This window comes from Protopterus annectens, chromosome 6.part1, assembly GCF_019279795.1.
Source record: "Protopterus annectens isolate FY-2018-M chromosome 6.part1, PAN1.0, whole genome shotgun sequence".
NCBI classification, from domain to species: domain Eukaryota; kingdom Metazoa; phylum Chordata; order Ceratodontiformes; family Protopteridae; genus Protopterus; species Protopterus annectens.
In genome coordinates, this window is record NC_056738.1 from 409,709,399 (window position 1) to 409,722,642 (window position 13,244).

The 13,244-nt window shown below is 40.7% G+C and overlaps 1 protein-coding gene across 1 annotated transcript in view; it reads left to right on the forward strand.

Moving 5' to 3' along the window:
* MRPL49 (mitochondrial ribosomal protein L49) overlaps positions 1-13,244 on the forward strand; it is a 188,154-nt gene that overhangs the window by 121,655 nt on the left and 53,255 nt on the right. Inside the window, exon 3 of the mRNA XM_044075832.1 lies at positions 7,323-7,447. Coding sequence (XP_043931767.1) covers positions 7,323-7,447 — 125 coding nt within the window. The remainder of the gene's footprint in view (positions 1-7,322; positions 7,448-13,244) is intronic.

Here is a 13,244-nt window from a genome sequence, read left to right on the forward strand (position 1 = left end):
CCATTGAAATTTCTTGCTTTTTACCGATGTCAGAAAAAGTTAATAATTTTATTACTTGTGGAAAGCAAATGCCTCAAAAGGATTTCCATTTATACTGTATTCCTTGCCTAGGCCCTGATCACAACATGCCTGGCTGTCAGTTTTATGCTAGATTTAACCAACACACTATTAAGCGTCTGTATATTTTTGCATCTAAGTATTTTGGAAACAGATTTAACTACCCAGAAATGTCGTCGGATAGCAATCCGACTACCGGAGTACATAAAAATGCAAAGAAAAGGACAGAGAAAGGCAGTTGAGATCCAAAACCGATGAAGAAGCTTCTCCTAAGCCAGTCGCCGGTTCACCGGTACTCAGTGAGGTGCTTTCGCAGCCCCTGATACCCGCTACCTTCGAGTCTCAGGCCTCTACCGACACCCGTGGGGAGTCCGGCATGCCGCAAGATACTCAAGGTAATGGACCGACGGATGTATCTCCCTCAGATGGGTCCGGAGCCGCTGAGCAGGCACTGGCTTCTGAAGGTGTATTCAGACCTCAACATTTGTATATCAAACCGACAACAGCTGCAAAACCAAAAACAAAAGCAACTTCTAAAACTAAAAAACTGACGCATGAGCCACGTGCACAGGCCTCTATGCCTAAAAAAACAGATGATCAAAATAGCTGAAGACCTTATTACCTTGATCAGGGGTACCCATCCCCCTCCAGATAAGAGGCCTAGGCAAGACACTGACTATGAATCTTCAGATCAGGTTTCTATTTCTTCTGATTCCTCTTCTGATCAGGAATTATCTATTCCTTGAAATTAGACAGTATGATGACCCAGAAGGTAAAACAATAAAGCATAGAACCGAAGCTGCCACAGGAAACAGAAGTTTAATCCACAAGCCGCAAACAGTTCACATAAACGCCTCCAAATACACAGTACGTTTTCATTTCTCCTACTTCATCAGATGTGGGCTGCTTCCAAAGCTAACACCTTTTATAGAGCACTATAAAAGGTGTTGGCTTTGGAAGCAGGCCACATCTGATGAAGTAGGAGAAACGAAAACTGGTACTAAACATCGTATCACAGGGATACAGATTCCATTTCCACACACTGCCAATGGCACATGGTTGGCCAGATCTGCCAAAAACCAATGGGCAGAGGCACAGAAACAGGTTACGTCCCTCATGGATATGGGGGCCATTCAGATAGTACCAGAACAGGAAAAAGAACAAGGTTTTTACTCAAGACTGTTCTTGGTACCCAGAAAGGACAAGGCCTGGCAGCCAATACTGAACTTATCGATTTTGAACACATACCTGGACATTCCAAAATTCAAAATGCTGACTTTGCTGCAGCTTCTGCCCATGCTGGGCAAGAATGCCTGGCTGGTGACATTAGACCTAAAAGAGGCATACCTGCATGTCCCAATAAGACAGTTGTGCAGAAGATACCTCAGATTCAAGGCTGGCTTAATGCATTACCAATTCTCTGCACTGCCCTTTGGCTTATCTATTGCGCCCTGGGTCTTTACAAAGTGCCTGGCACCAGTAATTGCATTTTGCAGACAAAGAGGAATACAAATATATCCATACTTGGACGACTGCCTAATTCAGAGAGAACAAGGACATTCTACTTCAACATCTGGCGTTTGTGAAAGGGCTTCTGACATGCCTAGGGTACACAATAAACGAAAAGAAGTCACAACTGGTACCCTCACAAAAGATAACATTCCTGGGTCAAGCTTGAGTACAACTGCCCAGATGGCTTACCTCACGCCAGACAAGCTTAGGCAACTGACTACTTACTTCAAACTGATGGCAACAAAGACCCAGTTATCTGCAAGGTAAATTCTGCAGGCTCTGGGCTTCATGGCATCCTGCATCCTACTGATTCCATATGCTAGACTGCATATGAGGAAACTTTAGTGGTACCTGGAAAGTTTATGAAGTCAACATTCTCACAGTCTGGAAGCAATGAATCCTCTCATACCCTGCCTTCATCAGGAGTTTCTATGGTGGGCAAAGGCATGTCACCAAAACATGGGACGGCCCTTTACCACCACCACCACCCCGCCAGCCAAACCTTAACAGACGCATCGGATTATGCTTGGAGGGCACACATGGCAGGAAGATGCATTCAGGGCATATGGACCCCAAAACAAATGCATCTGCATATCAACCAGAAAGAGATACTAGCTATTCAAAATGCCCCAACAGCCTTCAAGGATTTACTTCATCCAGGACAACTTCTGATAAAGACGTTCATGTGGTATATAAACAAGTAAGGAGGCACACACTCATACCACGTTTGCAGATTAGCCATGGCACTGTGGGACACAGCTTTGACCTACCAAATACATCTTCAAGCTCAATTCCTGCCAGGAAAACAAACTACATTGGCAGACGATTTAAGCAGAAACCTTATGGATCCTCACGAGTGGAAACTAAATCCACAAGTCTTCAGTATGATAACACAGAAATGGGGGAGCCCAGACATAGATCTATTTGCTTCTCCTCAAAATTATCAGTTGAGAAGATTCTGCACAAGGACTTGTCGCAGACAAGCATGGAAAGTGGATGCCCTATCCTTCAGTTGGAAAAACCTATCAGTTTACGCCTTTCCTCCTCTGCCTCTTCTCCCCAAGGTCCTCCTAAAAGTCAGACAAGAGAAACCAAAGATGATACTAATTGCCCCAGACTGGCCCCGCCAGTACTGGTACCCAATCCTAAGGAACTTGTCTCAATGCCCAGCTTGGATCTTACCTCAAAGACCTCAACTACTGTCCCAGCAAAACAATCAGATCCTGCACAATCAAATACAGACACTGAACCTGGCAGCATGGCTGATCATGTAGTTATACAAACAACACCTCTCAGTAAAGCTGTGATGGATGTCATTTTGGAAGCCAGAAGGCCTAGTACTACAAAATCTTATGCTGACAAATGGAAGAGATTCTGTGCTTGGAATCAAGCACAAGGATTTGATACAGCAGAACCAAATATTCCTCCGATATTACAATACTTAACTGAGATGTTATTGGAAAAGATTATTAATAACCTATGTTATTAGAAAGATTATTCATTATTTATTTATTATGCACTGATGCACTTTAAAGGATAAAATTGAATATAAATGTCTATACAAGTTCTTTATATGTTCAGGCTTCTAATATATACAGATAAATAAGCAAATCTCCTTGTTTTGCAGTAATCTCAGTTTCGCCTGTAGATGGCAATGTTTGACAAGTATATGAGGTTTTGCTTACACAGATTTATTTATTTATCTATCAACTTCATTTATCAATTAATTGTAATTTATATATATGTATGTCTGGCTATTTAACTGTGTTTTTTTAAATGTATGTACTTTTAAAGGTTAAGTGGTTGAATAGTATTTTATTAATTTTGTTTGCATGTAAGGTTTTACGCGCTGACTAGTGAATATGGTTTTAAATAGGTTGCTTATTGCTATTATATTTATTACTTAATTGTTTAATTGAGTGTTTAATTTTCATCAGGTTGTGTATAAATACTACAATATGCCCTGATTCATTATTCAATTGCATTTGAGGAAGTGACCTAAACGAAAATGCAGTGTCGAGATTTTGCGTTAGTGCTGTGTACCTTGGTGTATTTTTCGTTGGAAAGCTGTTTGCGTGCTGTGGACTATTAAAATCTTGGTAAAGTTCTTGGTGCCTTATTTCCTCCACAAGTTACCATTTGTTTTTATGTGGAGTTTGATTTTCGGAACTTGTCTCCATTTAAGCAAACTTGAAGGTTAATGGAGGTTGGAAAGAGCTGAGGTGGGTGGCGGTGTGCAAAATGTGTTTTTTTAAAGATTTATTTGAGAAAATTGATATTTAACTTAATTTCTTCTTTCCGGTAACTTTCATGCTAACCTTTTTTTTTTCTGGCAATTTTAAGACGAGAAATAAGCTTAATTTTTCTTGTATATGTGGTATGCCTTATGTCTTTGGACTCTGCTACAGTTTGTAGGCTAACGTAAGAAGGCTCAAGCTTGTGATTGAGATAATTTTGTAACTCTGGAATCATCAAAGGTTCCTCTTGAAAAGTATTTTTGTTTTTAAAGGTTTAGAAACTTGGTAAAAAAATATGGCTTGCAACTTATTTGGAACTTGTTGGAGAAGGTAAGGTACCAGTTTAACTGCATGTCATTTTTGATCGCTTTGTCAGAAGATCTGTTACATGGGAAGTAGAAGGTTGGGGTGCTCACGTAAGTTTGAAGTATGGGCATCTATTTGGAGAATTTTTATTGGATTTATTAGTAGTAGTAAACTTGGAAAGATGGAGTAAGAAATAGACAGCAGATTGGGTCTAGTTTGGTTCCTGGGTATGTTGAAAAAGGTCATGCCTGGGCAGTTTAAACAGTTACTGCTTGAAAGTTGTAGGAAGTTGAAATTGAAGTTGCAGAGAATAATGGTATTGGCTTCATGGCGGGTAAGTATGAAGGTGTTCTTGCAAAGGTGATCCGCATTCAAAGGCTGAGGCATAGTATATTGTATTTTTTGTCAAATTTGTTGTCTGTGTTTGATAAATTATGCACCTGTTAGCCATAATTGGTCTAAATTATGCATCTACATTGTGTTCAATATTTTCTAATTCCAGTAACTGCATTTCAGTCTGATGTAACGAGTCTCTCATTTCACTAGTGCCCACAAGCGACAATATTGTAGTTGAGGGCCTCACCAGTTTGTTTTGTGCAGAAGTGGGCGTGTCACAAGTTGAGTGACAACCCGGTCTGCATATTTAATTTGCTCGTGCATACAGGATATGAAAATATTAAATGTACACAAACGGTTAATACAGTATCGCCCAGGAAAGCTGTTCTTAGTAAAAGGCTCTGCCAATGATACTGAGGAATTGCCGGCTGTGACACCTGCACCAAAAAAAAATAAAAAGAGTCCGTTTGTACATTAATTGGGACAGTGAACCATCGCATTCCGACTCTGACAGAGAACTATAATGCTACACGGTAAAAAGCCTGACGGCGTGTTTTGACGGTTTCGTTTCTTTGTTGATTATTAGTATTTTATTATTTTACATTTGTTGACCGGGCTGGTCCAACTGGATTCATGTCCATTTTCAGCAGAGGCCCAGGGAGAAAAGCTCCAAGTGAGGTACAATAAACATTGAGCATTAGTAGACATTATATAGACAGTATATATTATTAGTGCAATAAAACTTGTCAGTTACAGATGCTGGTAAACGGTTTACTGTTGTATTTACTGTCATATTACAATGTCAAGTGCACTTTTTCTTTGGTTGTACATTCTGAGGGAATGCATATTTATGAATGACATATCAGGGGGTGGGTTTTGGGCGGGGCTTGCTACTGTGCATCTGGTGAGGCCCTCAACTACAATATCTCCCCACAAGCGCTCATTTTGGTGTTTTGTTTCAGCAGCATGTACTGTTGAAGTTTTTTTTTTTCTCCCTCCATTTTTATGATTTAGGAAAGTACCATTTTCTAGCACAGACTCCAAGATTTAATTTAAGGCAAAACAGTGCTTCCTGTCATGTGCAAGTACACCTGCTGCAATAAATCCAGAATTAAAATTGCAGGTCCTTTTCTGTAGGCACCATTTTGTATTCTCACGTATGCTTTCATACCCTTACAGCCGTGGTGATGCAGCGGTAGCGTTGTTGCCTCACAGCAAGACGTTATCCTGTTCGATTCTCGGCTGGAGTGCCTTCTGTGTGGAGTCTGCATGTCTTCCCAGAGGTTGAGTGGTGTTCGAAAGACATGCGTAAATGGGAGTGCCTTCGTTGAAGGTTGGGCATCGGGCTGGCAACTCGGCACCATAAAAATCTACTGCCAATCATTAGCGGACCAGAGTTCTGCTGTGGTGACCCCTAACTGGGAAAAACTGAAAAAACAAGCAACTCTTAATTGTTGCAATATATCCTGACTTGTCTCATTCATTGCACTGTATAACTTGAATTATTTTGCACACATTTTCTTCACTTGATTCTTTTAACAGTGTACTAGTAATTTCACTTCTGCATATAGCTACTGCTTTTGGTAGATTCTGTATGCTTTTAACAACCTGCAGCTGTTTATTACATCGTTTTATGTAGCCAAAAAAATGTTTTTTTCTTAACTTACCAAATGTGGTCTTTTGCTCTCTTCCTAAAAGGTGCATATGCAGTCTCTATAGGACCTTGTGATTGTGAAGAACAGACAGTAAATAATGGCAAAGTTTGTGGACTCAGAATTCTTGAACTTTTTTCTATCTAAGCTAAATGCTGATATTGTCTTACTCTTCAAAGTAAGAGTTAAATATGTTTTAAGACTTGTATCCCAGTGGCATGCAGGAATCCCGTTGGCCAAACACTATCTTTTGGTGCTTTTCAGCTAATCCACTTGCAGTGAAGAGCAAGTTGAATCTCTGATTCCAAACTTACATTTCTGCTGAATTTCCTTGCAGCAAAAGTTCCTTATGCATGTTTTCCACTGGACTTTTCTGCGCCATAATATGAGTGAATTTGAAGCCTGCTTTCTATTTTTTCACCTTTTAAGCGTACTTGAGGAGGAGGGGTTCTGTTCTCCATATTTATTTCTGGCAATTGCCCATCAAATGAACTCGTGAAAACTAATGTTGAGTTCATTTCTGCAGCTTTTTCTTCAGTTGTATTGAGTATTCATTTCTGACATAGTGCAGTGTCTGAATAACAATAAATAGGCAATGTACATGTAATGTAGCCTCCATGAGATGTATATACACACTTGGCTGTTGCTTGAACTTGGTCCTCATGACATGTGATCCACTGTTACAAGTTCGTAAATATTGCCACTGAATAAAACCCATGTTCAGTAGCAATCATCATTGCTGCCCAGTTAAACTTTCTGTAAAAGTATCCTATTTTCAAGTGGATTAATACATCTGATAACCAGATGAGATCATGGTTACCCTTACTAGATCCCTGTGCTTTTTATAGCAGAATTATATTTTTAATCTAATTAAGCACTCCAGTGGGCACAGATGAGGTAACACACTAGGACAGGGTTACTTACACAAGTTGCTCTCTTGTACAGTAAGTAAGGAGAGACAGAAGAACTGGCATCCCAGTACTCCATTCTTCCAGGATTGAGCTTTTAGAGAGGCAATGGTTTACTCATCTGTGGTAATCTGTTAGACTGAACTAAAGTGAATCAGTAATTCCACTTTAACTTTAACATTACCTCATAATAAAATCCTGCCTGTTTTGAGAAAGTAAAACACACACATTTTGGATGGATTCTTATTTTTCTGGTGGTATTATGTTGGCTGTATTGCTTTCTGTGTATCTGATCTTTAATTTTTATTTTCCAGATCCATTGCCTGATCTTCCATACCAGGTGAGACGCTCACGAATGCACAATATTCCAGTGTACACGGACATCACTCATGCCAGCAGGAAAATAACTATCATTCGAAAAATTGAAGGAGATATTTGGGTAGGTCAATTCATTTACATGTTCATAATATATTAGTAAAGACATTGAAACTGCTGAACTTCAACTAGCCACTCTGACACAAAGTTAGTTTGTTGGAATCACACAAAAATCAACGGAAAATTTAATAAATGACCGTTTATTCAAATTAGGTCAAAAGTTAGTTACAAAAAACGTAAGATGTATATAAAGGCTTACTAATCCAATTGATTTACTTAATTGTTAATTAATAACTAATTGAATAAAAACACAGACCATGCTCAGTGTTAATAAAATACACCATAAGTGTTCTAAAAGTATTAAAATTCTAACGGTGGAATTTTATCATTGCCTACTCACTTAAATGCTCAAAACTTCAGTCTGTTAACATCCATAAGAAATAATAAAATATGTATAACATACAAAAGCATAAAGAGCATGAAAGTGTAAAAAAACCCGAAAAACATGATATAAAAAAGTGATATAAAATTAGAACAAATGGGTGTTAGTAAATTCATCCCTGGGGAATCGCCCGCTTTTGTACATCACTTTCCACTCTGGTAGTGTGGTTTTATTTTAAGGTGTCACATTAAGAGAGAGAGAGAGCTCCCACTTTCATTGCCTTTGCTGTTTTCCAACAAGTCTGCATGGTACACCTCCCTTTGTTTGGGAGACATTTGCCTGGATACTTGCACCACTTCAAATGTCAAGCTAGCATCATCTTTTGTGTCCTAAAACTTTTAGTGTTGTATCCTTGCAGAACAACCCGGTGTCCGTTTGCCAGCCTAGGTTATCTGGGATCACTCTAAGTGAAAACTGGATGTAAAACCAATCAACCTGCCAAACACAAACTAAGAATTGCTACACTCCATGTAGGTTCACTGACATGACGCAGCTTGGAAGTGGATGAAATGATGGTAAAGAGGAAGCTGGGTATCCTATGTATTCAGGAGACAAGGTGAAAGGGCAGTGCAGCAAAGCCACTTGACTTGGGATCCAGAGTCTACTGCTCAGGAGGAGGACAGACTAGAAATGGTGTGTGAATTGTGATAGGGGAGAGAATTCAGAAAACTGTGAGGGATATCATCAGAGTTGGTGAAGCTCATGGCAGTCGGACTCCAGTGTAATGCTAGACAATTTGTCATAATCTCAGTCTGTGCCCCACAGCAGAGCTGTGATAACAAGGAAGAGTGCATTCAGGAAGTAGTTGCAGAACCTATTAGATTAAGTAGGGCAACCTGAATGTACGTACCTGGACAGACGGAATAGGCTGTGAGGACTGCCTGGGTCCACATAGGTAGAGCAACAGTAATAAAGGAGAAACCATTCTAGACATCTGTTTGGAAAATGGCTTGATGGTGGCGAATGCATGGTTCAGCAAGAGACTGTCACAAGGTCACATACAAGAGTGGCAACATGCAACTCTGGTAGACTTCCTCCTAGTAAGGAAAGGGCACTGGGGTAGAATTAGCAATTGCAAAGTCATCCCCAGTGAAACAGTCTGCCCACAGCACAAAATACTGGTTGCCACAGACAAGCAGTGGTCAGAGAAGGCTCTAAGGTTAATGGAGACCAGGCTGAAGAGCTGGTAGTTAACTGGAGAAGAAAGCACAACCATTCAAGGCATTACTCAGGGCTCTAGCACCTCAAGAAGAGAAGGAGATGGGTAGAGTTGAAGAATGGCAGAGCCTCAAAACAGCATGTGTGAGGACAAAAGGACAGATATGTGGCCGAGCTGGTGGTGAAATGCAGACGTCCAGGAAGTCATTAAAAGAAACATAGAAAAAAATTGGGGTAGAGAAAAGACGTAACAGCCCAGAGGCTGGCTAACAAAGGCTGAGAGAGGAGTTGCAGTAGTAAAGAACAAGGCATCAGAGACACTTAGCCAACTTCTGGAAAGTGATTCGGTAAATGGGGAAAAAAAGCTGTACTGCCCCAGACTTTCTACAACGAAAGAAGAGGAGGAGCTCATTATAGAAGTAGAACACACTAAGGAAAATGAAGTCAGGGAAAGCAGTAGACTCTACTGTCATAGCAAATATGATAAAGGTGATAGATAAAGAGGAGTGAAATGGCTCCTGAGGGTACTTATAGCAATATGGAGACAAAAGCATATCCCAGGTGACTAGAGAGTGAAGTAGACATTCACAACTGTGCCGTATAGAGAAATCAAACTCATTCACTGCATGAAAGTTCTGGAGTGGGTGATTTACAAATATGGAGAGTAGTAGAAAGCAAGATGGGAGATGAGCAGTTCAGATTCAGATCAGGATGCAGCACAACTGACCCCACATTTGCAGTGAGACAGACATCTAAAGCTAGAAATGAGGAAAGAGGCCAGTTGTGTACTCTTAGACATGGAAAAAGCATATCACAAGGTCCAAAGAAAGTTGATTTGGGCAGTCCTGTGACGGTTCAAAGTCCAGAAGCATTGGTAGAATTAGTGCAGGATAAGTTCAAAGACCCAGTGACTTAAGTATGAACAGTGTTCAGTCCCAGAGCGGATTCCAGTGGGAGTGGGGGGGTGCATCAGGGTTTAGCTCAGAGCCTACTGGTGAAGGACTTCATTAGCAAACATTTTATAGGGGGACAAATCAACAAAGTTCCTGTATGCAGATATGGCATCACAGGCAGACTCTAAGCAAGAACTTCAGGAAAGGGTAGGGGAATGGAATAAAAATTGAAGGCACATGGGATGAAAAGGAGTACAGGTAATAGTTGTAATGGCAACAAATGAGGACTGGATCAGAAGAAGCTGAGAATTGACATAGAAGAGAAAATTGGTCGAACAGGTTAGTAGCTTAAAGTATCTGGGAGGGGTGTTTGAGGAGAAGGGAAGTCTGAATGAGGAGGACAAAGCTAGAATCAGAGGGGTTGCAGCCAACTGGCACAAAGTGTCAGAGGTGGTGTATGACAAAAGAATGCCAAAGAAGCTGAAAAATAGTGTACAGTACAGTGGTGCAACCAATACTATGGTATAGTACGGAAACCTGGGCAGTAAAGGCAGAGCAGCTGAGGAAGCTAGAGGTGATGGCGATGAAGTGCCTGAGATGGTTGGTAGGATGCATACTGTGGGGCAGCCAAAGAAATGAGGATATAACAGCAGAAGCCAAAGTAACTGCAATTGCACAAAAGGTCAGAGAGAACAGATTACTGTTCGGGCACGTGTGCAGAAGACAGTCTGGTGAAGATTTAGGACAGACGAGAAGGCAAGAGAAAAGGAGGGCTTCCAGCAAAGAGGTGGATGGACTGTGTGAGAGACTGTCAAAGTCAGGCATAAGTGTGAAAAGTAAGAGTAGCATTGAGTAGAGAGATAGTAAATGCCGAGACGACAACACAACCCCACGTAAAAAAATGGGAGAATCAAAGGGGATTGATTATTTCTGCAGCAGTTATTGGGTGTCTTTGAAAAAGCAGCTGTGTTGTACAATCATTGTTCAGAGAATTGGTTAATTATGCATCCTACCTACTAGTTCAGAAAGATGCAGTTTACATGTATAGCCCTTGTAAATATGGGTATTGTATACATTTTGTAAAGACTTTTTAAATGTTAAATCGATAAAAGTACCAACCCACCCACTGGTAATAGTTTCAATCAGTGGTTTTACCGAATACCATTATTAATCTATAAATTGGAGATCTTTTGGATCCTAGTAGATGGTTAGGAAAATTAAAGTGCGTAAATAAGGTGGTGGTTATTCTACAGAGAGTATGATTGAGGTGGTGGTCATTCTGCAGTGAATGTGATTACTGGGATTCTTGAAACGGATACCTTTGGACAGCGTCAGATGATAGCTTTTTTTTTTAAATACCAAAACCACCAACCTTGATGGATGAGCATGCATGTTAACCCACACATTGTGTAAAGTACCATAAAGCATTTTTAAACTATGTTAGACATTTTCCCAGTTGGACCTGATGTGGTGCAGGTTAGTATGTAGTATGTACAAAAGCTGTTCAGAGAGAGCAGCTAAAGCTCCCATGTACTATATTTATTGTATATGCTTATGCAGCCCTGGAAGCTGGAATGGTGATGTAAAGGAGATTTGGAAGAGACCTGCTGGAATAAGGGAGAGCTGTCACCTCTTTGTTCTGTCAGTATAAGTCCATTGCCCTTGGCATATGCCTTTGCAGCTATGCAATTCTTTACTCTGCTGATGAGATATGGCTGTAATGCAGGATAACTTATCTGAGGGTTTTTTGACCAGAATTATCCTTCCATTCCAGTCTGGATTTTTTTTTCTCAAACTTCTCCAGTTAGTGGTGCTAGTAACCCAGTGTATGTTATGGCATCATAAGGTACATTAAGAAGAGCACAGCTAGCCTCTGTGCTTGGCTGTTCTTTTCTGCTTCACTCAGTTTGGATCTCTGTCTTTGTTTGCCTGGAAAAGAAAAGTTCCCATGTTCAATGTCTGAAGCATCTGAATCACAAGTGGTTGTTGATGTCAAGGTCCACACCACCGCTATTTTTATTGCTTTGGAAGGGTGTGTGGTGTCATGCACTGCCATAAGGACCAAGTTTCAAAACACCGAAAGATGCAGAATGAAAGGGGTAATGCCTACCATGCTGTTGAAAATAGTAATGGTTACTAGTCCATTATGAAGACCAATAGAAGTCCCCCAAGCAATGAAATGAAGGCCTAACAGAATGGAAGGCAGATCTTTATATCCTCATAGCTGCAATTCCACTTTCTTTGTGACTGCTTTCTTTGTTCTATTTGTAGAATCCCTGCCCTTGAGTAACAAGGGCTCCATTTCATGCATTCCTTCTAGTCAGCAGATGACAGAAGGCTCAGGGGGTACATTTTGTAATGTAGGTACTGTCCAGCCCCTGATCAAACAGCTAAAGCATACTAATGACTGGGCTTCTCATGGGAGCAGTCCCTCCCTTCCTGTAGCTCTAGCACTGCACATTAGTTATCACTTGGAACAAAGGACTGTTTTCACCAGGAATACCTGTCTCCTCAATGGTTCAGAATGAGGAAGGTCTCACACCAAGGTTAGCTAGCAGTTCAGGACAAAGACTTCAGTCATTCTTTCATAGTCTGTAGGCTCCACCCTGGAAAGTGTGTGCTATCACCAGGCTTGGCATAGTTCTTTTAAGTTCTTGCAGCACCATTAGTAGGTATGTCTCTTCCATCACACATTCAAACTCGCGTAGACCACCTGTGCATGTGCACATCCAAGTCTGGAGCTGTAGGGGACGAAGATCTACTTTCTCTTCCTTTCAGGAAAGTAGTTAATGAATCCAGAATAAATATCTATGAGACAGATGATGGATATCTTCCTTACCTGCAGCTATTCAGCCTTAAAGCCTCGCAAGTCCACCAGGGGCTGGCGTGTGACTTCACTCCCGCTTCTTTTCCCTAGAAACATCTGGAGGGAGGAGGAACCCTGGATCATATGTTCTTTGGTGTTTTCTTTCAGTGGTGCCATTTATGTATGCTGGAAGTACAGATGTATTATTTCAATATCTTCAGAGGAGGCAGCTGTCCTTTTTCAAGACTGGCTGAATGTTGTGAAACCTTGACTAGGCATTTAACAGGTACTGATATCTACTTGGCCTCTTTCCTTTAGCAAAGTAAAAAAGAGACCACAGTGTTTGGCAGGATGTCCCAAGCTTTGGATGTAGTGGGCAAGAAGGTACTTTTTAGCTACACTGGGGCTTATTCTCTCTGTTTCACAGAATATCATGTGGCTTAAGGCTCAGAGAATGTTGAAACCTACTTTTTGAAGTGACAGCACTAAAATGAATACTATTCACCAAATCCACTTTTGCCAGTAGTAGGGTTTGCCTTTTTCTCCGCAGTTGTGCAACCTT